The 26,168-nt window shown below is 60.6% G+C and overlaps 1 protein-coding gene across 1 annotated transcript in view; it reads left to right on the plus strand.

Annotated features, from left to right (window-relative positions):
* Positions 1 to 26,168, plus strand: part of LOC117651586 (MOXD1 homolog 2) — a 210,464-nt gene that overhangs the window by 143,522 nt on the left and 40,774 nt on the right. Inside the window, exons 2-3 of the mRNA XM_034395727.1 lie at positions 15,122 to 15,268; positions 24,900 to 25,073. Coding sequence (XP_034251618.1) covers positions 15,122 to 15,268; positions 24,900 to 25,073 — 321 coding nt within the window. The remainder of the gene's footprint in view (positions 1 to 15,121; positions 15,269 to 24,899; positions 25,074 to 26,168) is intronic.

Genomic DNA, 26,168 nt, shown 5'->3' on the forward strand with positions numbered 1-26,168 from the left:
TCGCAGGACGGGACGAGGAAAGCTTATTCGCAGGACGAAGTTTCACTGCGTTATTCGCAGAACGGGAGGTCTAGTTCCCGTCTCTCTTGCTCTCATGGGGCGGTCCGTGAGGGTGTGAGAGAGACAGAGCGCTCCTGGGCGGTTGGATTCGGTTTCACTCGTCAGATTTGAACGTCTTGCCGGGAATCACAAACAAAAGCTACAGGTGGTCCCTGCTCGAGTGCCCGGCACGGCATGGCACGGCACGGCACGGCAGGCACGGCTCGGCCGCGCAGCACAGTGGTAATGACCAGGACGGCGGGCTCAACTAACGCGTAACGAATGAGTCAAAGGAGTCATCACGCTGCGTGGCTGCGCGGCTGCGTGGCAGTGTGTGCGCGTCCGATGCCGTGCGTCTGTGTACTTAATTTTTTTCACGGCAGGAGAGGGTAATTCCGGGGCTGTCCGTAATCAAGTCTCACCTCCAGTTCGGTGTGTCTCTGCGGCCGAGTCCGGACAACGCGCTCCGTCCGAGGGGGAAACGACTTTGGTTATCCGATGTACAGCAAATTGGTTATCCGCTATCCGGATAACCAGAAACTTCGAAGTAATCCGGGGAAATTCCGAAGTAATCCGGGGTAATCCGGGGAAATTCTGAGGTAATCCGGGGTAATACGGCGTAATCCAATGGTAATCTTGGAAATTTCTCGATGCAATCCGGAGGTAATCCGCGGGTTATCCGGGGTTATCCCTATCCGATGTACACAAAATTTCTCAGTCGTTTCCCCCTCGGCTCCGCCTCTCTCGCTCCGCCGCGGCCCCTGCGAGAGAGAGAGAGAGAGAGAGAGAGAGAGAGAGAGAGACGCCGGATGCAGCCCGCTGGCGTGCGTCTCAGGACGCGGCCGTCGCGCGGGGCCCGAAATGGGAGCGGAGATGACCACCGGAATGACCGTGCTGCCGAACTCGGGGCGGGGCGGGGCGGGGCGGGGCCACGTGGGAACGGAACCGTACCGAGCGATCCCAGCGACCCCCGGCGTCGACGACGTGTCGCTTTTCGAGTTGGACCGTTTCTGTCCGTATCGGAGTGGATGAGGCGTCGCCTGGCAGCACACTGGCAGGTGAAGGTGACCTTGTCGAGGACGTCGCGGCGACGGCTGGAAAGCCGGAGGCACCGCTCGGGGGCAAAGCCGACATTGACACTGCAGAAACAAGCAGCAGTACGATCAAAATAACGTGGCTGTTTTGATCATTTTACATTTTTAAAATTTATAGAAAATCTTTGCAAAAATTTGTGTTTTGCTGATGTCTGGAGAAAATGAATGGCGAAAACTTGTTGAAAATGGCAACGGGAGTGTATGCATCCACGCGTGCCGCGGTCCCTGGCGCTCCCTGGCGCTTGCCGCGGGCGGGGCGCACGTCCCGGAGTGAAGCACGGGCCGTGTCGCCCCCGCCGGCCCGCTGGAGGCTCGCTGGAGCTTGCTGGAGGCTCGCTGGAGGCTCGCTGGAGCTTGCTGGGGGCTCGCTGGAGCTCGCTAGAGGCTGGGTGGCGTAGTTACGCCCCTGAAGAGACTCGTTTGCGGGCGGACTGCGACCCCCTCAGCCCTGAGCCCCTCGACCGGGCCGTCGCGCAGTGCAGCACCGCGGCACGGCGGCACGGCAAGCCACTGTGAAACACCGCTCATGCCTCGAGAGGGCGGACTGTGCCCCGTCGCGCAGTCATTATGCACTCGGGGCCAAACAAAAGCAGCACCAACAACAAGACTGGTAGAGCACGTGTGAAAGCGAGTCCACCGTGCTGTGGAGGCGGATGAGGGTATCGAGGGCCTGCTTTGCTTCCAGTGGCGTGCTCGGTCGGTGCTCAGTGCTCAGTCGGCGCACCGCGGCGCGCCGAGCGCGGTGCAGTTTGTGTTAATAATCCACCCCTTTTGCATCCGCCTCGCCTTCCTCGCGGCTTGGCACTGAATGCCTTCCGCCGGGATGCGCCTCGCGAGCCCTCCAGGGCCTCCAGGAGTTCTCCAGGGATCATCCAGGGATCCTCCAGGACGACGTGGCTGGTCGACACAGTACCATTGTACCCTATCCGAATCCCTGCAACGTGTTCAACCAAATTAAAACTAAAAAAAATTCTTTTAATAAATCCAGGTGTTTAACTTGGTGTGTTTGTTTGTGTGTGTTGCAGGTGAGGCAGAACAGACGACACAGCAGTCGTGGGTCCGTTGAAGAAGAAGGGCCCAGGGATTCGGCCGGTCAGGATTTGGTCAGGATGACAACAACTCATCCAGAGGGTCACCGCCTTGCCTTGATTACGGCCCGCGGTGTCCGTGGCGCACCGCGAGGCCTTCTATAAATCGGACAGCCTCCGCGGTTCCCCCGCCGCCTTTACAATAACAACCGAGTCCCGTGAATGACGACGCGACCAAGCAACGCGACAGTCTGTAATGAGCGGCCGGGTTCGTTTAGGTTATTCATGGCCGGATTCTTGGATCCCTCGCCGTCGTTGATTTAGCCCCGTGAGCCCGTAACTGCGCGACACTTTCGCCCGGCCGCGGAGCGCCCACACCGTGAGGAAGGGGTCAAAAGTCCCCGTCGGACACACTGCGTTATCGGCTGGGCCCCGTGCAGTCTGGCTGGACCGTCCAAGCGCTGCGTTCGAAACCCCTCATACCGCGTCATACAGCCGCCTCCTCTTTCCTCCTATTACGAATCCGAGTCACAGCTGGCGCCAGACACTGCCCCTCTGCGGTTTTGTAGTTAGTTTTCCAGCCGAACCTCCGCTCCTCAACCCCCCGCCGCCCCGCCCCGCCCCGCCCCGCCCTGTCCGACAGGGGATGGGGGCCCCGGGGCCCCGCAAACACTTAAACAGCCCTTATTGAAACTTTGATATAGTGCCTCGGTGGAGCGGGCGGACCGGGGGCCCTCTTTTTGTTCAGCCCTCTTGCACTCTCACACACACGCGCGCGCGCGCACACACACACACACACACGCTCTCGCACATGGCCGCAATCACACTATCGTTCACACACACACACACACACCCTCGAGCTGAAAGTCCCCCCGAAAAGTAGTGGTAGCTTGGCCGCTGTCACGCGGGGTGGCGGGGCGGGGTGGGGTAGGATGGGGTAGCGAGGCGTTCTCCGAGACGGTCTGCGGCCCGCCCGCTGAATTTCTCATGGCTGGGCTCGGCCGGCTCGTCCCGCGAACCGCCGCCTCCGCCGCGCCGAAAGAAAATTGTGAGGGCGGCTGCATTGTTCGCCGAGCCGGGCCGTGCCTACCTGGGATTGCTCCACGAGGGCGAGGCCGGCGAGGGTGAGGGGGTCATGGCGGCGCGGGGGAGGCTCGCCCCGGGGCGGTGGCGGCGGCGGCACGGACTCGCGGTGATGCGAAAATCCCCACCGTCGCCAAGTCGCCAAGAAGCGTGCCTGGCCTGGCCTGGCCGAGGCCTAGCCTTTACGCGGCCATCATGGACATGATTCGACGGCGAAAGGTCGGCCAAATAATTAACGGCGGCGACCTTCTTGGTCCCCGAGGCCTTCGCGATGCTCCCCGGCCCGGCCGGCCACCGCCTTCATTAGGAAGAAAAGAAAAACCCCTGAAATATTAGCCAGGCTCGCCTACGGCTCGGTTTTCGCCGGGCCGTATTTGCCAAGCGCGGATTTCGACGGAAATTGTACAGTCACGCGAGAGAGTTCGGCGTACAGTGGGTTCAGAAGACCGGCGGAGGCGGCCAAAATTCTAGACGCGTTTTGAGCTCCAGAGTCGCTTAGTGGGCCTCGAAGCGAACGTGTGACCCCATCAATGGATTGCTCTCCGAACGACGAATCCTTTGGCGGGGTCACCCGTTCGGTTCGAGTCCCTTTCAGCGACTCTGGAGCTCGAAACGCGTCTAGAGTTTTGACCGCCTCCACCGGTCTCCTGGACGCTGGCGTCGTCGTCGCGCCCACGCTGTAAAGTGAGCAGCGCGCTTTGAACGCACTCCGTTTTTATGGGGACTTTACCCCGCACGACGCGTACGACTCGAGATAATGTCATGTCGGCCGTGTTGCTCGCTTGCTTCGCTGCCTCGCTGCTCGCCCTGCCTGCGCTCCAAGGCTAAGTCGCTACCGGTTTTTCGCGTCGTTGCGGTAACTGCAGCCCGGGGCACTGCGTGGCGGCGGCGTGGCGGCGTGGCGGCGGGGCCCGGCGTGATGAGGGAAAAGGAAGACGAGGCTGACGGGGTCCTCGTCCCGGACGGCGTCATCTCCGCCGAACGTGCTCCGACAGCGCCGCGCGCGCCTAGAGCGCCTCGCAGGGCGGCGCGCCGTGGGAATGCGTCCCTTGATGCGCCCGAAATCGATTTAGTTAATACAAAGTCCGCGCGTCGCCGACCACGCCGGCGATGCTTGCGAAAGGTCGGGGCGGGCGGGGCGGGGCGGGGCGGGGCGGGCGGGCGGGGCGGGGGGGCGGGGCGGGGCGGGGCGGGGCGGGGGGGCTTGGCAGGGATGCCTGACTTGAGCCGAACCCGCGCGGCGGGCTGCCGGACTCACTGGAATGCAGACGCGCGGTACGCGCGAGTATGAGAAGGTCTTCGTCCCCCTACTGGCGGCTCGGCTGGCCAGTCGACTGGCCCTGGCCGGCGCTCGTCTCGTCGGCCCATCCGCCACCTCGTTGCACCTCGGCCAAGACCTCGTCCAAGACCTCGTCAACATGTCGTGACGGGCGGACGGCGATACCCCGCGCCCACGGCGCAGTCCCTCGCCGGCGGGGTAGCGCCGCTAGCCTCTTCCGAAACGGACGACCCGCCCCGCGTGGCCCCGCGAGGTGGCCGTCGACGGCACGCGGCCCGGGGAGGGGGGGGAGGTATGTCGGCGGATGTCGGCCCGTGTCGCTACATGACGGTGCGAGAGCGGAGGGGGGGGGGGGGACATGTCCGATGCATCGAGACATGCGGCGCACATTTTCAGTCCATACAGTGCCGTGGCGTGGCGTGCCTCGGCTGTCTCCCCTATCGCGGACCATCGCCGCGGACCACTTTGATTTCCGCTCGCGTGGGCCTCGCGCCGCGCCCCTTCCCAGTGCCGTGGCGCCCATAACGTGTCACCCCAGTAAGGACGGCCATGTCTCGTTTTGCAGTGCGGGCGAGCATGTGTCGGGCTCTAAACGACATGCGATCAATTGTGGCCTGGCCCGTAGTGGTAATGGCAATGCCCGTCGGCTGTGCGCCGGGCTGCCTACCCCCGAGTCGGCAGGCGGCCCGTCGCACTCACGAGGCGCTCCGGTCGGGTGCGAGAGAGACAGACCACTGCATCACAAGGCTGCCGATGAGAAGCGGAGCCGGTGATAAGGCCGAATACCGTCTGGCCGGCCGGCCGGTTCGAACGGCGCGTGTGAGTGCGAGAGAGACGGAGCGATGTGGAGGCTGGCGTCGAATTTGCCATCCCTGTCGGCGGGTCCCGTTGGCCTGCCGTCGGCTTGGCCTCGCCTTATCGGCCGAGGAGACCGTGGAGGTGGGGAAGGCCGACGCAACCGCGAAGACCGTCCCACACGGTTGGGGCCGTCGGTCGCCGTTTGGCACTCGAAACGAGTCGCAGCACTGCAAAAAAGAAACGTCGCAGCACTGCAAAGAAACTGGTGGCGACGGCCGGCCCGCTTTTTCATCGTCACGTACAGCAATAGTGCGCTGCGTGCCGGCCGGCCGGCCGGGGTCTTTGGCGGCGTTTGGCAGGTTTACCGCCAGAACCGCGTGCCCGCCGGGAGACATTTTTCATTAGTGCTCTCCGGCGCCTACAAGAACGGCACCGCCTGGGCAGGGGCTGGCGCGGGCTGGCGCGGGCTGGCGAGACGGCCGTGAGGTCATGCAGGGGCAAGCCCAGGGCAAGCACGGCGGGCTGGCCCCGCATACAGTACTGTCGCCGCTCCGTCGCGCTCGGTGGAGCCTCCAGGACGGACTGTGTCTCTCCATTCGCTCTGAATAAGAGTGCGCGGTCTGATTGGTGGTGGCTGCCAGGGAAGTCCCGGCCAGGCTCTCTGCGTCGCTCTGCGCCGCTCTGCGTTCGCGTGGCAGAATGTTGCGGTGCGGAAGTCTCGGCAGAGACGCCTCGACTGGCGCAGCCGCGCGGCCAAGCCTTAATCTAGCCGATCTGGATCCCCGCCCCGCCCCGCCCCGCCCCGCCACCGGAAGGCTTGAGCCTCAATTTTCTGAACACGGGAAAAGTTGACTGGCAGAAGCCCTGGAAGTCCGCGGCTCCGCGCCGCCGGCCGCGCTGTTCCAGTTTGCCTAATCGTCTTTGTGGTTCGTCGGGGCGGTTTCTAATTGGCTGCGGATCTGATTGGTGTCGGGATCACAGTGTCGAAATTCGGCCGCGGAAATCCTCGGCCCACGCGAACGGCCGGCCGTGGCGGTCGAAACTGAGATATTTTCCCCGCCTTCGATGACCCCACCCCCCGCCTGGCTCCGCCCTGTCGTTCCCAGCTGGTGCGAGCGAGCAGGGCGAGTCTTGGAGTCTTGGCCCCGCTGCACACCCTGGTACCATTCGGGACTCAAGCCACAGACAAAACTTTCCTAATTGAACATATTTTATTTGTTCCACTCGGGGCGCCAGCCCTTTTCAATGGAGAGCCTCCCGCACGAGGTCGGACGGAGAGAGAGAGAGAGAGAGAGAGAGAGAGAGAGAGAGAGAGAGAGAGAGAGAGAGAGAGAAACTACTATCGCAGGGCACGTGATGACGTCGCCCGGATAGCGACACTGTCAAAAAAATACCACCAACTAAAATCGCGGGAAAGAGAAATATAAGTAACAACCGCCAGAAAATAATGCCGAAAAAGTAGGTTTTATGAACTTCACTTAGAACACAACAGAAATGCTTTATCGCTGGCCGCACGAAAAAAAAAGGAGTCCTCTTTTTTTTCAATCCTCGTTTTGCTGGATATATCTTTCACTTCCATCCATCCCCCAGTCCCTTTGTTGCCCCTGTCCGCGGCGTTTTGCAAGGACAGTCTGATGAACGTGCATCACGCGAGAGGGGCGGCACGCCACGGCACGCCACGCGTCTACGCCCGTCCATCACGCACTCCAAATTTTGCGCTTCCACCCGTAAACAATGAAGGAGAGAAATTCTTTATCATATTTTATTTGTGTGCGTGTGTGTGTGTGCGCATGGTTCCACACCGTTTCGGTACAGTACCGTTCGAAAATCTCGCTTTTTGCCGCCTTGCCGCGCGTGTATCGCGCTGCCCCCGATCTTCATTTGTCTTCGTAATGCTCATCTTCCCACATGCGTTTCGCCTATTTTAAACTTTTTTATTGCGCTTGGTAGTATTTCATTTTTTTTTGTTTTGTTCCCATTCGTAGGCAACCAATTAGCGCACACGTCGTATGTGTGTGTGTGTGTGTGTGTGTGTGTGTGTGTGTGTGTGTGAGTGCGTGTGCAGGCGAAGTGCATCACTAATTCGGAGTGCCTCGCGAGTTGTTTTACTCAAGGCGGATGGCAAATTTAATGACTAAGCGATACCGGGAGCGCTGAAAAAGGCTAGGCGGCTAGGAGCGCGCGGCCTGCCTGCTAGTAGTTCGGATGGTCGGGATCGGGGCGCGGGGAGGTATATTTTTGGGTACCTGAATGATGCATGGAATATCCGTATGTGTATATGTGTGTGTGTGTGTGTGTGTGCCTTAATTCACGATGCCATAGTCGGCCATTGTTAGCGAAACCCCGGTCGGGAAGGGAAAGAATGAGTGAGTAATTGCCCCTGTCGGCTGGCGGGGCTGGCAACCCTGCGCGATGCGAGTCAGCCAGACTGATTCCGAGAGTCGTTTTCGTCGCTCTGTCTCTCTCGCACCCGTACGGGACGCCCCGTGAGTGCGAGAGAGACAGAGCGACGAGGACGCCTCTCAGTGTGAGCCGAGGCAGGCGAGCGAAGGCAGACTGCACGTACAGTACAGTACGCGCGCGTAAAGAGAGTCCTATCGCCTTTTGTCGTGTCGGCAGCCTGGAAGTCTCGAGTTTGGAATAGTTCCGATGACGAGTTTGCGACGTCGTAAAACTGAGAGGGGAACAGACGCAACGTTGCTGCGGCGCGGTGCGGTACACTGTAGGCCCCAAGTACTATACGGCAGTACAGTGTACTTACTTGCGCGCGGCGATGCGGTCGAAGTGATTTTTGAGCGGCGCGCCCCGCCCCGCCCCTCAGCGCATTGTATGTTTCATGAGATGGGTGGGAAACTTTGCCGTCCTGCCCGAGTGGCCACCCGAGCCAACCCAGCCACACCGCGGAGGTGCGAAAAGTTAAGACGTGAGTCGCATGTGTGTTTGTGCTCTCGTGTGTGTGACTGTGTGGCTGTGTGTGTGTGAGGGCAGGCCGCACACGCCGCAGCGCCAACAGCTGCCGCCAACGGGGCGAAAAAAAAAGGTCCCGAGCTGATTTGTTGTGTTGGTGGCAGCAGTGATAATGCTCTTCTTAGCAGGGCGTTTGTTTTGTGCGTGTCGGGGATAGCAGACTGAATAAGCAGCCTGGATATGCAGGGCAAAGCCCAGGGCGAGCCGAACGCACGCCGAAGAGAGCCGAAGAGCCGAAGGCAGGTGACGTGATGTAATTACCGCCCTGTCGTATCTGCAAGTTGCTTCTTTTTGTTGTTGTTGCTTTTTCTGCTGTTCCGTTCGGAGGTGGGCGGGGCGCGGGGCCTTGTAGGACTCGGGCAGGTGTCGCCGACGTCGTGCCGCGAGTGTCTGCCCCGCGTCTGCCTGCGTCAGTGACGACACTGTAACGCAACGACACTCTGGAAAGGAGGCAGCAGTCAATTAACTTTCTTTGTTTTAAAATAAAACAACAGCAGGCGAAGGACTTATCAGTCAGTACAGAATAACTAAAACGACAATTGACTAGTTTTTGACAGCGCACAGTGGGCCAGAAGACCGGTGGAGGTGGCCATAGTTCTAGATGCGTTTTGAGCTCCAGAGTCGCTAAATGGGACTCGAACTGAACGTGTGACCCCACCAATGGATTCCTCGTTCGGGGCGCAATCCATTGGTGGGGTCACACGCTCGGTTCGAGTCACATTTAGCGACTCTGGAGCTCAAAACGCGTCCAGGATTTCGACCGCCTGCGCCGGTCTTCTGGCTCACTGTGCAGCGTGGTAGCCGGGCCGGCCGGCGCTCCTGGCGGTGCCCTACACTGTTTTGCGTGCCGGGGAAGCCCTAGCAGGCCTTGGGGCCGGTGGAGGTGGAGCGGGGCAGGGGCCCCGACGGGATTAGCCCCGACTCGTCGTGCCTCCGCGCTACGCCGCGCTGCCGCCGCGTCCGGCGCCGCGACCAATGGCGGCCACTTCCGGTGTGCTCCTCCGCCAATGGCAGGCCTCGTCACCCTCGAGCGAGCGGCGCCGCGCCGCCACGCCACTGGCCGCCACGCCGCCGCACTGCCAGAGGCCGTAAACGGTTTATTAATTTCCCTGCAGCGTGCAGCACTTTGGCACTGCCGCCTCGCCGGCGCGCTCCCGGTTCTCGCCCGAGTGCGTCGTCTTGGCCGTGCTGGCTGGTGCTCCGTACGCCGTATCTCAGATTGACCCCAGGCCAGTTTGATTCCCATCGCCCGGCCGATCCGACGCCAAGGCCCGGCATGCAGCCCGGCGTGCGAGCGGCCGAGGCGCAAGGCGGTGCAGCGCGGAGCAGTGCATCGCCCCTCATTTTTACACCATTTTTTCGTCGGCCGCCGCGGAGATGGACGATACGTAGTACAGCGCGCCCGCTGACCCCTCCCCGCTCCGCTCGGCTGCACTCGTGTGTGGGACTGAGAGAGATAGTGTCTCCGCGTTGTCCTTGTTGGAACGGGTTTCACCCGCGCGCGGAAAAGTTGCCGATGGAATGGCGGTATTTGCCGAGGGTGTAGTGGAACTATCGCGGCGGGGCGGGGCGGGGCGGGGCGGGGCGGGGCCTCCTTTGGGGCACTGTGGGGCCCTCGGCGGCCGCGCCAGATTGCAGACCGAGGTGCGCGGCCGCGGCGTTTTGGCCAAAGTTTCAATTACGCTTTTATCAAACATTTTAATGGCGCGACAACATCTGTCAACGGCGACCCAGGCAGGGCGGGCAGGGCGGGCAGGCCCAGGAGGGAGGCGGCGGCGGCGCGGCGGGCTGTTCCGAGTGTAGAGGTGGTAACAGTTGTCGCGGCAGTGGCGGCCAGGCCGCCCCGCCCCGCCCCGCCCCGCCCCCCCCCGCGCCCCGCCCCGGCGCTGTAATGTGCGACAACTGTCAACAACTCTTGGCCCAACTTTTCAATTTTGCCGCCCCGCTCGCGCAGGCGGCGCTGGCGGCGCCGCTGACCTGGCAGAAGCGCGCCGGGCTTTTGTGTCGCGTCTCGCGGCCCAGTTCCACGAGTCGAGAGTCTCGCTTCGATCTTCGATCTTCGATTCGAGTCGAAATTCGGCACGCCCCGATCCCTCTCCCAGTGCGTCGTCCTCCTCGGCCGAGTCTCAGCCGCACTTGCAGTGTTTCCCCCCTCCCCACCAAACCACTGCCTCTACACTGTCAAAAGATTCGCTCGGTGCAGCACGCACCTGCCTCGCTACTGGTCTGCAAAAAAAAAAATTTAAAAATCGCATTTTTTCCCTCCAGTGTGCGAATGGGTAATGGCGGCTGGAATGGCACACATCCTTCACCTGCTCCTCGTTTGTTTGCACTGGCTGGGCTCCTCTCGTGTTCCTCAAATCCAATCAGTGAGGTTAGGCCAGCGTAATGAGCGCGCGTTGCTCGCAGTCCGAGGGAAAAACAAACGGCACGCGTGTTAATTTTGCACTTTTCTGACCCGTTTGCTGTTTTTTTTACTGTATTTTTTTAATATGAAGGCGCCACGCCATGTGAGGTGCTTTGCTTTTGTTGTTTTTTTTTATATCGTCTTTATGAAAGTCCCCCGCGTGCCCGGACGTAATTCCTCGGCGCTCGTAACCCCGGTCCGGTCTGCAGCGGACAGTTTCTGGCAGTGCTGCACCGCCGTGTTTGAGCAGTTTCGCCCCGTGGACATTGACGCGGCATTCGCTGTCCCACAGTGGGCCAGAAGACCGGTGGAGGCGGCCAAAACTCTGGACGCGTTGTGAGCTCCAGAGTCGCTAAATGGGACTCGAACCGAACGTGTGACCCCACCAATGGATTCCTCGTTCGGAGAGCAATCCATTGGTGTGGTCACACCTTCGGTTCGAGTGCCATTTAGCGACTGGAGCTCAAAACGCGTCCAGAGTTTTGGCCGCCTCCGCCGGTCTCCTGGCCCACTGTGTGTCGCCCTGGCATGTCCGTCGCGCGGCGGTCTCTCTCGCACGCACGGAGCGCGCAACGCGCCACGAGTGCGAGGGAGACAGAGCGACCCTGCACTGTGTGCGAAAGGGGATGTTTTGAGACGCGAATTTCAATTCTGCCCAGGCAGGGGCCTGGCCCGTGTGTGCCCCGGCCCCTTCGTGCAGCCCTCCAATGCGACTCCCCCTCCCCCTCCCCCCGGCCATGCGCGAGGACGAACGCGGCTCCTCGAGGGACACTCGTTCGGCCCGGTTGTCATCATTTCGGCCCAAACTTCGGTGAAATACGACACGGCGGCGTCCGCGCAGCCAGCATGGCCCGGCAGCGCCCATCTGCAGCCCCAAACAGCCTGCAACGGTATACAATCATGAGTTGAGAAGAGTGGCGCGCACAAAAAAAAAAGCAGCGAGGGACAGGGAGAAAAATTCCACGCTCGCGAAATAGTTTGAGTTTTGGCGCGGTTGGCGTCCGAAAAATGACAGTTTCCCGCAAGTGTTGTTCTTCCCCTCGGATGCGTGGGCGTGCGGGTGAGCGGCATGCACACTGTTCGCCGCTCCGTTTTAAAAGAAAACATAATCCAGCCGAGGGAACGCATTTCGCAAGCGCGCGCGCCCCCCGGCAGGCACGGCAGTGTGCCGGGCGGAACAACAACACCCCTTCCTTCCTCCACTTCTCATCCGAGACGGGGGCCATTCGCAGAGCCTAACATGGCGGCACTATGATCTCAACTTTCCTCGCTACCGAATCCACGAAAGCCCGGACCGGCCGCGGGCAGCCCCCTGCCCCGCCGCGCCTCCTTGCCGCCGAAAGCCGGCACACTGCCCCCACCCCCTCCACGCGGAGACACTCTCGCGTGCCTCCGGCGCGGCCCGGCGCGGCCCCAGCTCATTTTGTGTGGGAACGGCGCGGGGCGGCGGCAGGCATGGCGGCAGGCGGCAACGAAAACACACAGCCATGTGGAATTTGAATTTCGCATGCACCAACTTGACTTCCGCGGCGAGCTTATTTTTCTTGGCCGCGTCGGAGGAGAAGCGGGGCGGCCGACGCGGCGGCCCGAGTAAAATAAATCAGGGGACAAAATAGGCGGCGACGGCGGGGATTCGAACCCGCGGCGCTCCGCGCTCCGCCACCGTCGCGTCGGACAGCCGTGCGCCTGTTGTGTCGCAGCGAGTTTGACAAATGAAGTTTTTGCACTAGCAGGTCGCGGCGCTATCTAGCCGCCCGGGGGCCTCGCCCGCCCGCCCCGCCGCGCCCCGGGTAGACTTTACATCAGCCGACATGCCAGCCCGAGGCGGGCGGGGCGGGGCGGGGCGGGGCGGGGCGGGGCGGGGCGGGGCGGGGCGGGGCGGGGCGGGGCGGTGCCCTGCGTGTCACACTCGGTGCCAATTAAACTTGCTTCATTTCAGACTGCACGCCCCCCCCCCTCCCCGACCGCGTCTTTACATTGTGTCAAAGTTCCATGCCGCACGTCAATGAACCCAAGCCGCGCTTGTCGCTTCGCTTTCCGGCCAGATAAGGCGCTAAGTTTGCCCCCAATCGCCAACCCCCTCCAAAAAAAAAAACGTTTTCTTTGTAAAAATGTAAAATGTAAGCTTTGGTGGTTATATTTTGCAAACGGCCGCAGGATACAAAAAAACTAAGGAAATCCAAATTTTTCCGGATGTTGCACCCTGACGAGGCGCCGCCCTTCGCGTTATTATTGTTTCGGTGGTTTGCGCGGTTTGCACTCGCGTGCTTGGGACGCTTTCTTTCCTTTTTTTAACAAAAAAAAATTGTTTCGGCGTGCCTCTTTCGCCCCATTTACCCTGGACAGGGACTGGCTAAGACCGCTGTGTGTCTTTTGCCCGCACAATATGGATGTTTTTTTCTCTTTCTGCTCGTCGTCGCCGAGCCGCCCTTCCAGTGTGTGCGTTGTGTGTGTGTGTGTGTGTGTGTGTGTGTGTGTGTGTGTGTAGTGCCCAGAGAAAGAAGACCGACGTGCGTGGCTCAGGGGCCTGACTTGCAGCCGGCGTAGCTCGTAGTGTTGTGTACTCGGAGGCAGAAAAAAAAAATTTAAAAAAAATTGCGAAGCGAATAAGGCAGCGGTGAACTGGAGTGGCAGACGACAAGGGGGTGGCTGGCTGGAGCGGGTGGGCGGGGCGAGTCCTTGAGCACCGTCCTCGTCGTCGTGAAGGTCTGAAGGGCCCACGCGACATGGATTTCCTCCCCGCACTTTGCAATTATGGTTGTACGTTGTAACCCCCGCGGCAGCGCGCACCGCGGCCCTGCCCGTGTGTCGTGGGTGCTCCAATTTTTGTTCCGAGTGAACTCGCCTCGGCACCTGTAGCTTTGGGCGCTTGCTGCTCCGAGGATCCAAGGACGGCCTCAAATTCTCACTCTCCTGGCCGCTTCGGCTGCTTCTTGTGGCGTGGTTGCCGGGCGGCTACTCGCCCCAGGGCATACGCCTCCTTCCCCCCCCCCCCTCCCCCGCCACACGCTGCTGGTCTTTATCACGATCGGAAGCTTTTTATGGGCGGCGTCAGGGGCTTTAGAAATATTGGGCGGAATTAGTGGGTGCAACAGCAGCAGCGCACAGAGTGCCCTCCCGCCATACTTCATTTCACCTCCTCCTCCTCCTCCTCCTCCTCCTCCCCCTCCTCCTCCTCCTCTCCTCCTCCTCCTCCTCTCCTCCTCCTCCTCCTCCTCCTCCCCTCCTCCCCCTCCTCCTCTCCCTCCTCCTTCTCCTCCCTCTCTCCTCCTCCTCCTCCTCCTCCTCCTCCTCCTCCTCCTCCTCCTCCTCCTCCTCCTCCTCCTCCTCCTTCTCCTTATCGCCTGCTGCTTCGTGTCCCTGACCACTTTCTCCTCTCTTCATCCCTAGGTTACAGTCACTACTCGTTGGTGCATTGCAAAGTACCGACGAGTGGCTGGGAAAAAGAATTTTGGCGAATACACTTCAACCTTCAAACTTAATCAAGAAAAAAAACATTGTTAAAAACTGTGTTAAAAATTCGGGTATAAAACTTTGGTAAAAATTAAAAATGATCCTCGCTGGTGCATCCCAGTGGTCGTGTCGCGGTAGATCCGAATCGCCCTGTCATTATCGCCTCGAAGGAACCATTTTACTCTCTCTCTCTCTCTCTCTCTCTCTCTCTCTCTCTCTCTCTCTCTCTCTCTCTCTCTCTCTCTCTCTCTCTCTCTCTCTCTCGCTACCTCTCGGTCCTTTTGGCTGCATTACGTATTCACGCCGGACACTGTTCGCTGGCTGCGCGTGTGTGCGTGTGTGCGTGTAAATCGAAAATTCGATTACCGCGGCGCTGCGACGCGTTGCGGGGCTTGATGTATTTGCTAATTTATATCTGGATTGTGATTGGCCGTGATTAGCGTTTTTCGTCACGTCCTGGCCAGCCTGGGCCTGTCGCCGGCCGGCCGTCGCTCTGTCTCTCTCGCACTCATGGGGCGTCCCACAGAGGTGCGAGAGAGACAGAGCGACGGAATGAGCGTGCTGGCTGCTCTGGCTCGCAGCCAGCGGCGGTTCGGCGACTGCATGCCCTACCTGTCGTCGCGCCCTGGCTCTCTCGCACCCGCGGCTCGTCCCGTGGCGGTGCGAGAGTGCGAGAGAGACAGGCGATGCCCCGAATTGCCGTCCGCGTTTGCATACCGATGCCCTGCACGGGGTGGGCGGGGAGCCGGATTATCGTTCGTCATTTTTGGATGTCGGATTTAGCGACAGCTGTGACGCGGCCGGGGCATGGCCCTCTGTGTCCATCCTTGTGTGTGTGTGTGTGTGTGTGTGTGGTGAGAGAGAGAGAGAGAGAGAGAGAGAGAGAGAGAGAGAGAGAGAGAGAGAGAGAGAGAGAGAGAGAGAGAGAGTGTGTGTTTCTGGTGGTCCGTAACGTGTGTCCCTCTGGTTGCAGGACCGCCACGCCATCGAGCGCTCCGAGCCCGAAGTGGATTCTAGTCAAGACTACGAGCAACTGCTCGGCTACGAGAACGGCACGCACACCGTGCTCAGGTTTCGCCGGAAGTACGACACCTGCGATCCGCACGACTTCAAAATCACGGTAAGACACCAATATTTTTTTTTAAACCTTTTTTCAGTTTTTTTTTTGTTACTTTTTATAACTTTTTTTCATTTTTGTAAAACTTTTTTCCTTTTTTTAAAACTTTTTTTTAACTTTTTTTACCTTTTATTTACCTTTTTTACCTTTTTACGTTAAAAAAACTTCTTCATCTTTTTGTCTCTTTGTACGCATTTCACGGTTTTTGATTAGCTGGTTTGAACTTGGCACGGGAATCGGCGGCGTCAGTGTGGAGCCCTCCTCCTCGCGCCCCGCCAATTTACAGTGGGGGGGGGGCGATTCCGCACCGAACTGAAATATCTGCGCGCCGGATTGGGCCTTTTAGACGGATTGGTCTTTTCGCGACGCGCTCTCCTTTGAGGCCCTTTGGCCGCCGTTGTGCTCGGCGGCAGCCAAGCAGCAGTCAAGGCACCCGCTGTGTCCCCTCTCAACGCAGATTAGAAACAAGAATCGCCCGGCCGGGCTGCAGGCCACTTCCTAATGAAATGCGCAGGCCGGAGGCTGGCAGGCTGGCTGGCCCAGCGACCGACTTGGCCTGCTTGGCCTGCTTGGCGTGATCGCGAGCACTTTTCATTACCTGGCGTGCCAATGGAGTGAGCCTCGCGAGGGAAACTTGGTCGGCGCTAACAGGGGGCGAACGGGGCGTCTACTTTGGCGGAGGCCCGGAGGGTCATCACCAGATTGATGAGGCACTGCGTGTCGCGGAGCAAGCAGCGCTGGAGCCGAGGCTGGAGCCGCGCGCACAGTGGGCCAGAAGGCCGGTGGAGGCGGTCAGAATCCCGGACGCGTTTTGAGCTCCAGAGTCGCTAAACAGGACACGAACCGAGCGTGTGACCCCACCAATGGATTGCTCTCCGAACGAGGAATCCATTGGTGGGGTCACACGTTCGGTTCGAGTCCTGTTTAGCGGCTCAAAACACGTCTAGAGTTTCGGCCGCCGGCAACGGTCTTCCGGCCCACTGTGACGCGGAGCAGAGGCCGTGCGCCCGCCGCGCCCCGCGATCCATCTCGCCTGGCCGAGGCCGTGCAGCACCTAATTGAAAACAAGCAGCCGGGCTATTAGGGGCTGCAGCGGCCGAGGCCGTGGCGTGGCCTGGCCCATGGGGCGCTCTGCCCGGCCCCGCCGCTCACAGGCAGTTCATCACCGGCACGCTGTTCAATCATGGCGCGGTGCATTAGCGCGGCGGCATGGCAGCGGGGCGGTGTTCCCATCGACAGCCCCACGGCCTCCTCCACGGCCTCCTCCACGGCCTCCTCCACGGCCTCCTCCACGGCCTCCTCCACGGCCACCTCCACGGCCTCCTCCACGGCCTCCTCCACGGCCTCCTCCACGGCCTCCTCCACGGCCTCCTCCACGGCCTCCTCCACGGCCTCCTCCACGGCCTCCTCCACGGCCTCCTCCACGGCCTCCCCCACGGCCTCCTCCACGGCCTCCTCCACGGCCTCCTCCACGCCGAGGCAAAATTTTGCCTACTTACATAGGGGCAACTCGCGTACCTTTCCGGCGGCTATCTAGGAGCTAAGGGTGGAGGCCATTGCCCCTCCCCCCCTCCCTTTTTGCCCTGTACAGTGTGTGTGTGTGTGTGTGTGTGCGTGTGGCCGGGGCGTGGAGTGGGTGTGCCTGACCAGGAAGAGGGTCAGGTCCGCCCGCTGCAGCGGCAGAAGCCCGAGCTCACGCGCGGCGAAATTATGGGCTTGGTGTGGACAGATTTAATTATGCCGCAAAGCTGGTGGGCGAGGAGAGGTCAGTGTGTGTGTGTGTGTGTGTGTGTGTGTGTGTGTGTGTGTGTGTGTTGGGGCTGTTAAGACGAGCCCTGTTGTCGCGACGAGTGGGGATGGTGGCCGACGCCAGGGGTAGCTCAGAGAGGAGCAGGTGGTGGTTGAGGCTGTACGCGGTGCGGTGGCGGCGTCCCCCAAAACGCAATAAGAGTACGCATACACGCGTACCCTGTTTTCCCTGCTTTCCCAACCCCACGCGGCAGTGGCGTGGCAGTGGCGTGGCAGTGGCGTGGCAGTGGCGTAGCCGGGCGCGCACCGCCGATGCCGTTGTGTTCATTCAATTTGGTTCCGGTTACTCGCGGCGCCGTCTCAAAATATGGACTCGGCGCGGCGCCACCAACCTTGTTAGGTCGCTGCCCGGCCACCTGGAGGGAACCTGGAGGCAGCCTGGAGGCAGCCTGGGAGGGCGGGGGCTGGGGGTAGGTCGTCATCACCCGCTGCTCCCCCGGCGCGGCGCCCTCGGAAAGCTTTTAACGTCGCGTCGAATCCCTGACGGCGCGGAGCGCGGACGCCGTGCTATCATCTTCGCCGCCCGCTCCGCCTGCCCCTCAGGGTCCTCGGCGTCGCCCGGCGTCGCCCGGCGTCGCGGGCCCGAAGTAGTCCCGAACCCGAGCCGACCTCGGCCGACCTGGCGGGCCTGCTCTGGCAGTGCAGTGTAGCGTGTAGCGCCTCTATGTTCTCGGCGCGTTCCAGGATCTTTGCATGAGTCAATCTAGGCAAGCTGTAAAAAAAATAGCATTTCAAGAAAAAAAACAGGATTTTTGGTGGTGGTTTGTTTGTGACGAGATTTGCCGAAGTCGGTACGCACTGCGAAGTACGTCACTTCGATACTCGAGTTTGCGCCGTGACTCTCCGCGGCGTGGATATCCAGTTTAAAAAGGGCCGGGTTTTGGCTTGCAAAAGGGCTTTGACGAGCTTGCAGGGCCCCGCCCCGCCCCGCCCCGCTGTACAGCAGCAGGCGTGAGGCATGATTAGCGGAGGCGTGTCTAAAGGCGGGGCGGGGCGCTCGCTCGCAAAATGGAAATAGCTCTCTCCAAAGTTTGCGGGCGGGGCGGGGCGCGACGGGGCGGGGCGCGACGGGGCGGGGCGGGGCGGGCAGAGTGCAGAGTGCAGGGGGAGAGAGATAGTTCGGGCTCTTAATAAACGGCCACCATGTCGCGGTTTGCTGGTTCACTTGTTTGCCTCGGCCGCCTTTGCCGCCTTTGGTGGGGTAATGGAGCTCGGACGGGGCAATGACTCACGATAAATCCGAATTCGGGGCGCGCGAACCGAACCTTTGCTTTCTCGCACCGTTTTGCGGCCATTTTCGGACGCGCGTCGGAAGCCGGGCAGCCATGCAGGCTGGGCGACAGACAGACAGGCACACAGACAGACAGACAGACAGACAGACAGACAGACAGACAGACAGACAGACAGACAGACAGGCAAGCAGACAGGCACGCTGGAGGCGGGTGTAGCCCAAGTTCTCTGCGGCTGTCAGCCGAGCGCCTTGCAGCCAGGCATCTCGGCGGCACGGCTGTGGAGCGCGTTGCCTACGCTGCAGGCTGAGGCCCCGCCTTGCAGTGCAGCAGCGCAGCCAGCACCACGCTCCTTTTTGTTGCTTCCAAACAACAACAAGAGGGTGCCCACCAATGGCCTTATTGAATGCCGTCTCCTTGTCACAGTGACTCGCCCTGCAGGGCATGCCCCACTCGCCCCGAGGAGCCCGATTCGGATCGCTGTGCCGTTCCAAGTCTGTCCGGAACGAGCGGGCCTCGGCGCGGGGCAGGCCAGGGGCAGGCCAGGGGCAGGCCCACGGCCAGGCCGGCAGGCCGCGGTCGTTTACGGGAATTTATATTCTGTTTTTATTCGCGCGTTCCGGTCCCAGGCGTAGTGCGTCTTCCGCCGGGAGGGTCTTATTTAGCCGGGGCTGTTTTGTTGTTGTTGTTGTTGCTTGCGTCTTTTTATTGCTAAATAGGCGTGCGGCCACTGATTTCGGGGGGAAATTAGTGTCGAAGACGCGGTCGCGGCGCCCGAGCCCGTTTAATTCGATGGGGTCCAGGGGCAGGGCCAGCAGGGCCAGCAGGACGGGACGGGGGTGGCGCCATTGTGCAGTGTGCCCCCATTCAGGCCCTGCTGCAGAGCCACAAAGGCACTGGGCCTGGAGGCCTGGAAGGCTTGGGAGGCCTGGAAGGCGGTCTGGAGGGCAGGGCGGCCCAGAAAAAGGGAGCGGGCCGGAGCCGGACCGCTGCTCGGCTCATGTCATAATTTTCGCGACCACAATTGTGTCATGGCGACCCGTCTCCTTATTCGGCGCCAGGGAGTCGCCTGTCTGTCTGTCTGCCTGTCTGCCTGTCTGTCTGCCTGTCTGTCTGTCTGTCTGTCTGTCTGTCTGTCTGCCTGTCTGTCTGTCTGCTGCCTGCCTGCCTGTCTGTCTGTCTGTCTGTCTGTCTGCTGCCTGCCTGCCTGTCTGTCTGTCTGTCTGTCTGTCTGTCTGTCTGTCTGTCTGCTGCCTGCCTGCCTGCCTGTCTGTCTGTCTCGCCGTCTGTCTGTCTTCTGTCCCTTCTGCTCTGTCTGTCTGCTGCCTGCTCTGTCTGTCTGTCTGTCTGTCTGTCCGTCTGCCTGTACTGCCTATCGCCTTGCAAGAAACCAGCCCCCGGCTGGAAAGTGTCGATGCATCGCACAACCCGTTTGTCTTCCCGATTCCCCCCTCTCTTCGCATTTGTTTGTTTCCGAGGTGGTTTATTACGAAATTTGGAGCCAGCCTCCCCGGCCGGGCCTCGCGCCCCCTGCAGGGCCGGGGCTGCAGGCTTGCAGGGCCCTGGAGAGTCGTGAGCAGTGTGCCGGCCCGTTCGGCCCGCACTCCGGAGCGTTATTTCCGCGGTAATGGTCTCGAGCGAGAAAATCTCTTCCAATATTTTGATTTGTGGCCCAACACCGGCGCCGGCTTTTTATTTATTTTCACTCAAAAGTGTTGCGCGCAGGGGAACTTTAGTGTCTCCCTAATGGTAATGGAAACCTTTCAAATATGAAAAGAATTTTTTTTTTTTTTTTGAAATGTTAAAATTTTTATTTTATTTTACTTTAATTTTTTGGTCGCTGCGTTCCTGCTTCGGGCGACGCGTTGACGCGAGGCCGTGACAAGTGCGTCTTTGTTTAGAGAAAAGCGTCTATTGAATGTCTGGGCGTGGGTTTGCGGTGAGGGTGGGAAGGGAGGGGCGGTCACCTCCACCTCCCCTCTCTGTCTCTTTCTTTTACTCGCGGGCAATAAATTTGAATTATGGCGCAGGAGGGTGCTTATATGGATATAGGAATCACGCATTTTTCGCGCAAGCAGATGGAGGCTGAGTGCGTGCGTGGCGTTTTCGGTTTTTTTTGTGCGGAGTGTCCCTCTCCTTGTTTCGACCTTTGTGCCAAACTTTGGCCTTTCTTTAACCTTTTTAACGAGCGCTGCCCCTCCCCACCCTCTCAGATTGAGGACTCGCGTGCCCACAATGGTGGCGGGTTTTTCCCCCCTCCGCCGAAATCTCTTGTCCAACAAGGGCGGGTTTGTTCCTGGAAATGGTATTTAAGAGCTCCGGAGCACCGCGTTTTTCCTCGTCGTCTTGCCCGGCGCTGCTGGGCGTGCAGCCGCGCGCGGAAAACAGCATGCTTCTTCGCGCAAGTGGGGGCCGGGCCGTCGTGGAGACCGAGCAACACAATAGTCGAACCACGACGACGTCGTTTTAGTCTCTCTCTCTCTCTCTCTCTCTCTCTCTCTCTCTCTCTCTCTCTCTCTCTCTCTCTCTCTCTCTCTCTCTCTCTCTCTCTCTCTCTCTCTCTCTCTCTCTCTCTCTCTCTCCCTCTGTGCGCGAGTTTTCCTCATTCGCTTTTTCCTGGTTAGCTGTAGAGCCACGCGACGACCTTGTCATTGAGTCCCGACGAGCGTCGCCAAAAATATAAAACAGTCGATGCTTCCCTTTCTTCTGTGCCCCACCGAGGTGCGCGCAGCGTGAAGCCCGTCTGAGGCTCGGCAGGGCTCGGCGGCGCTCCGCAAGGCCGACCCGCCCTTTTCCGCCTTTTTCCACCCTTTTCTGCCCTAATTAGGACTAAGAAGGCTGCCAGGCGAAGGGAAGGGTTGATCCATTGATTATGCATGGCGTGGCTGGCAGCGCGGCGGCCCGGCCGTAGTCTAAAAGTCAAACCGGCAGGCCGTGTCACATTGCGCCCTTTTTCCCCGGCCTGCAGGGCCCTGGAGGACGGCGGTGGCGGTTCGGCCTTCGGCGCGGCGCGCAGTGGGCCAGCAGACCGGTGGAGGCGGCCAAACCTCCAAACGCGTTTCGAGCTCCACAGTCGCTTAATGGGACTCGAAGCGACCGTGTGACCCCACCAATGGATTCCTCGTTCGGAGAGCAATCCATTGGTGGGGTCACACGTGCGGTTCGAGTCCCATTTAGCGACTCTGGAGCTCAAAACGCGTCGAGAGTTTTGGCCGCCTACGCCAACCAAAGTGAAACCGCCACAAATTTACTTCACTCCTCTCGGAGCAGATGCGCGAATAGGCATGATGCTGCGTTATACTCCGCAAAGTCGGCAATAACAGAGCGTCTGAGGGCCCCTCCCCCCGCCCCCCGCCGGGCTGCCCCCGAGGGCCGGCGCTACAAAGCTGGATCCAAACGCCCCCTGTAGATTGAGACTAGTGCCTGCTCTCCTTTTGTAAGCGAAAACAAAGCAGTGGGCGAAGCAAGGCGAAGCGAGGCGCGGTAATACTGTGTGGACCTGACTCGGAATGACACTGTTGCTTCCACGCCGCCACTCCGCGGAACGCCCGCCCCGCCCCGCCCCGCCCCGCCCCGCCCCGCCCCGCCCCGCCCCGAGCAGCGTCTCAGTATTTAGTGACTGTAGCATCTTTACGGCCCCTATTCATTGTCCACGCTTTATGGGCCCGGCGTGGCGTGGCGTGGCGTGGCGTGGCGTGGCGGGGCGTGGCGGGGCGGGGCGGGGCGGGGCGGGGCGGGGCGGGCAGACACACTGTCGCCGGACGCGTTTAGGGGAGGCAAGGACCCCGCGCCGCGCGCCGCGCTCCAGGAGGAGATGAGGTTGTTCCAAGTTTGTTCGTTCGCACTTCCAAAATGTTAACTTTAAAAAAAAAAATTGAAAAGATAGAAGTTAAGGCTCCGGGAAGTTCAAGCGGGCGTTGATACGTGACGCGAGATGACTTGGCCAGCGCTGCCGAGGTTGTCGATTTCCGTCCTGGGGGGAGGGGGGGGGGCGCACGTGAGCGCGCGCGTGACTGAATATCACCTGTCACGGGTTATCGAGGCGACGCGGGCACCGAGGGCTGTGGAAGTGATTTCGGCGATACTCGACTGCAGAGCGAGGCCTGGCGTGGCGTGGCCTGACAGGCAGGCATCTCAACCACCCCCTTCACTGCGAGTCCATTTCCAGCTGTCGAAACCGCCCCACTGGCAGGCTCTGTCAGTAGCGCGGGCGGAGCAGGTGTCTCACTCGTTACGGTGGAGTGTGAGAGTCGCCTGGGACGCGCCGCTCCATTGGCTCATGTCGCTTATGGATTTTGAATCCCCCCCCCTCACCACCACCAGGCCGCATCTCGGATTTTTGTTAACGTTTAGAGCACTGCGCACTTTTGCCGAGCCGTCTGATTCAGTGCTGTCTCTCTCGCTCCCACGCTAGTCGCCCCGTGAGAGCGAGAGAGACAGAAAGTCCCCGGAGTGGCCGCTGATATTCACCCCCGGCTGGAAGCGCTGCCGAGAGAGAGCAAGAGATGGATGCCTTTCCAAAGCATTCATTCCATCCATCAATTACAAGTTTGACCCCGCGGCCAGCAGCCTGTCGCGGCGCCGCGTCTCTCTCGCTCCAGGGACGCCTCTGGACTCGGAGAGAGACAGAGTGACGGGTTTTCGCAACCAGTCTGCAGGCCAGCACCCCGGCCCGCTTTGCTCCAGTGCCCCTCCCTGTCTGTGTCTCTCTCTCCTCTCCGGGCCAAGAGACGCGAGTGCCTCATACTCAACAGATGGAACGTTATTTTGGCGGTGCGTCCGTTTGTCGTGCCTCCATTGTGCTCACATGACGGCCACCATGCGACCGCCGTGCGTCCGCCCCGGGCCCTGGGGACGTCGCGGGGACGGCGGGGACGCCTTGGCGACGTCCTGAGGGCGGCCGGGGGACGCCCCGAGACGCCCCGGCCCTCCTTCTGGTGGCGTGACGTGTCCGTGACGTGTCCGTGACGTGTGTCCGCAGCTGCCGGGCCAAAGGGACACGACAAAACATAAGAGCCTGTCATAGCGGCCACTGAGTCGGCCACGAGAAGAAGACCCTGCTCGGTGGCGCGGCACGGCCGCACCGACCCGCGCACCCCGCCACGACTATGTACTCCTCGTCCGAGAAAGGGCCAACAAGCCTTTTATTTTATTTATTTTTTCCTCCCAGTGACACCGCCTTTGGACAGGCCAATGGGTTCGGCGGAGGACGAGAGAGGACGGGACAGGGGGCAGGCAGGCAGGCGGGCAGCCGCCAGGCAGGCACCACGATGTTCAGGACCATGTCCTCGTGTGTGTGGAGTCTTATCGGGATTGCAATTCTGTGTATTTCGTTGGTGGGAAATGGAAGTCATCTAAACAGAGGTCCTCTATTCTCGTGTGTGTGTGTGTGTGTGTGTGTGTGTGTGTGTCTGTCTGTCTGTCTGTCTGTTTGTCTGTCTGTCTGTGAGTGTGAAGGTACGTGCCAGAGTAAGAAGGCCCATTGGGCTCCCCAGCCGGGATCCCAAATCCAGTTGGGATCGCCATTCCTTAACCAATTTCGACCCTCCCCCTTTTCCTTTATCTTTCACGAGAAAGGAGAAAAAAAGGGAAAAAGAAGAGGGGGAAAAAGAAATGTCGGCTTCTCTGCCGACACCACTTTCATCCGCCGGGGATGTGGGGAGCAGTGTGCCAATTGCCTCGCACGCACCTGACTCTAACGTCAAGCCGATCGCCCCGACCATCGCCCCGACAGTCCCGACGGTTCGCGGCGCATCAGGGCCAAAACAGCGGCGCTCTGTCTGTCTCCGTCTCGCTGCCGCCGCCGACGTATTTCTCATATATTTCTCGCAGCCAGCGGCAGCCAGCCAGCCCCCGGGGGCCGCGATGCCTCGCCGTGCCTCGCGATCCTCCTTCAATCCGTCGTGTGTTTCTGTCACTCCATTTTCCTCAATTTCCTCTCGCTCGCGCGTCTACACGCGGTCCGCGCTGCGCAGTGCAGCAGTGGTTGTTTCTCCCTCTTCTTCTCCTCCTTCTTCTTCTTCTTCTTCTTCTTCTTCTTCTTCTTCTTCTTCTTCTTCTTCTTCTTCTTCTTCTTCTTCTTCTTCTTCTTCTTGTGTGTGTGTATTTAGCGGGCGCTTTCCGGTTCTTTTTGCCGCCAATAGTGAGGCTATAGAAGGACTTTCACCCGACCGCCACCCCCTTCACGACACACACACACACACACACACACACACACACACACACGGAGACGGGCCGAGAGGCGTTCGCCGGGGGACCTCACTCGATCCTCAATCCCCATTTCGCCTCATTACCCCCAAAGTAACCCATCCTTTTCGGTCAATAACGGTGGACGCGGAGGAGAGAAGAGACCCCCCCCCCCCAGTGTAGCTCCAGAGGGAAGCCCCCCCCCCCCCAACGCCCCCCCCCACCCCTTTGCCTCGACAGTGTGGTGTTTCGCAGGGGGTTGACGTACCCCCAGCCCCGAGGGGCCATCAATAACTTAGCGGCCGGTATTCCGCCGTCCCGCTGCTGCCCGGCTGGCTGGCTGGCTGGCTGGCTGGCTTGGCCGGGCCGCCGTGTCCAACAAGTGGCTGATTGCGGATTGGCTGTTGCAGAACGACACGGTGCGCATGCTGTACGCGTACCACGACCGGGACCCCGTGGGCAGCGAGCCGCTGCCGTACCACGGGTCGCAGCGCGGCGCCCGCTCCGTCTTCCTGCTGGAGAGGGTGCCCCGCGAGGACGCGCTGCCCAGGGACACCCTCACCTGGGACCTGCGCAACCCGGCGGTAAGTACCCTTTTGTTGTTTTTGTTGTTTTGCAGTGTAGGACGTGGCCCAGGCGCCTGCGAGGTAGGCTGTGCCGCCGAGCTTGGCTGCTGTGCGTGGTGGCCTATGCTCGCTTCCGCGGGCGTCTCACGGTGGGCACGTGGCCAAAGTCCTAGACGCGTTTTGAGCTCCAGAGTCGCTAAGCAGGACTCGAAACCGAGCGTGTGACCCCACCAATGGATTCCTCTTTCGGAGAGCAATTCATTGGTGGGGTCACACGTTCGGTTCGAGTCCCATTTAGCGACTCTGGAGCTCAAAACGCGTCGGGGATTTTGACCGCCACTGTGCGTCTCCCTTGCACTCACGGGGGATGCGAATCGCAGTGCTATCGCGATACTAAACGGTTCGATCCGCAGTCAACTTGGAGTCAAAATATTTAGAGATAGTTTTTGGGCGCGGGTTTATCCAGAGACAAACCCTCCCCCAATAAGCAGCTAGTTCGTCCCGCGGACGGGCGGCGCGGCGGCGCGGCGGCCTAGCGGAGGGCGGCCCGCGATATTGCTCTTTGCAGTTTGTTGGCTCTTATTTACCCGGCAGTCAAACATACGGCGGTACACTGCCGCGCCGCGCCGCTGCGGCGTATTGGTTTCTGTTATGGCATTGAGGTTAGGCCTCGTCCCGGGCAGGGTCGGTGGCGCGCAAGCTCGGCCCAGCGCGGCCCGGGCTCGGCGGCGACGGTTAGTCCGCATCGACTATACAGCACTTTCGGGCCGGCTGCCCGCGCGCCAAGTTTTGCCTACAATAACTGCCCCTCGGACTCCGGCGGCCCGGCGGGGCGGGGCCCGGCGGCGGGCCGATACAGGCGGCGCCTCGCCTCGCCTCGCAGAGGGGCCCGGAGGCCCGCGGCCGCAGGGACCAAATTAATTTGTATGCTAATAGAAGGCAGAGACAGTTTTCTGTGCCACTCGCTTCGGGCAGCCTGCTCCTGCACGTTCGGCGCACTTTCGGAATGTGTGTGTGTGTGAGTGGGGCAGTCGTCGTAGGTGAGACCGGACCGGCAATGTTTACGGTGCAGGGCGGCCCGGAGGACGGTCAACTGGGGTGGCCTTCGGGGGG

The sequence above is a fragment of the Thrips palmi genome, unplaced genomic scaffold (genome assembly GCF_012932325.1).
Source record: "Thrips palmi isolate BJ-2018 unplaced genomic scaffold, TpBJ-2018v1 HiC_scaffold_6, whole genome shotgun sequence".
In the NCBI taxonomy this organism is placed as follows: Eukaryota; Metazoa; Arthropoda; class Insecta; order Thysanoptera; family Thripidae; genus Thrips; species Thrips palmi.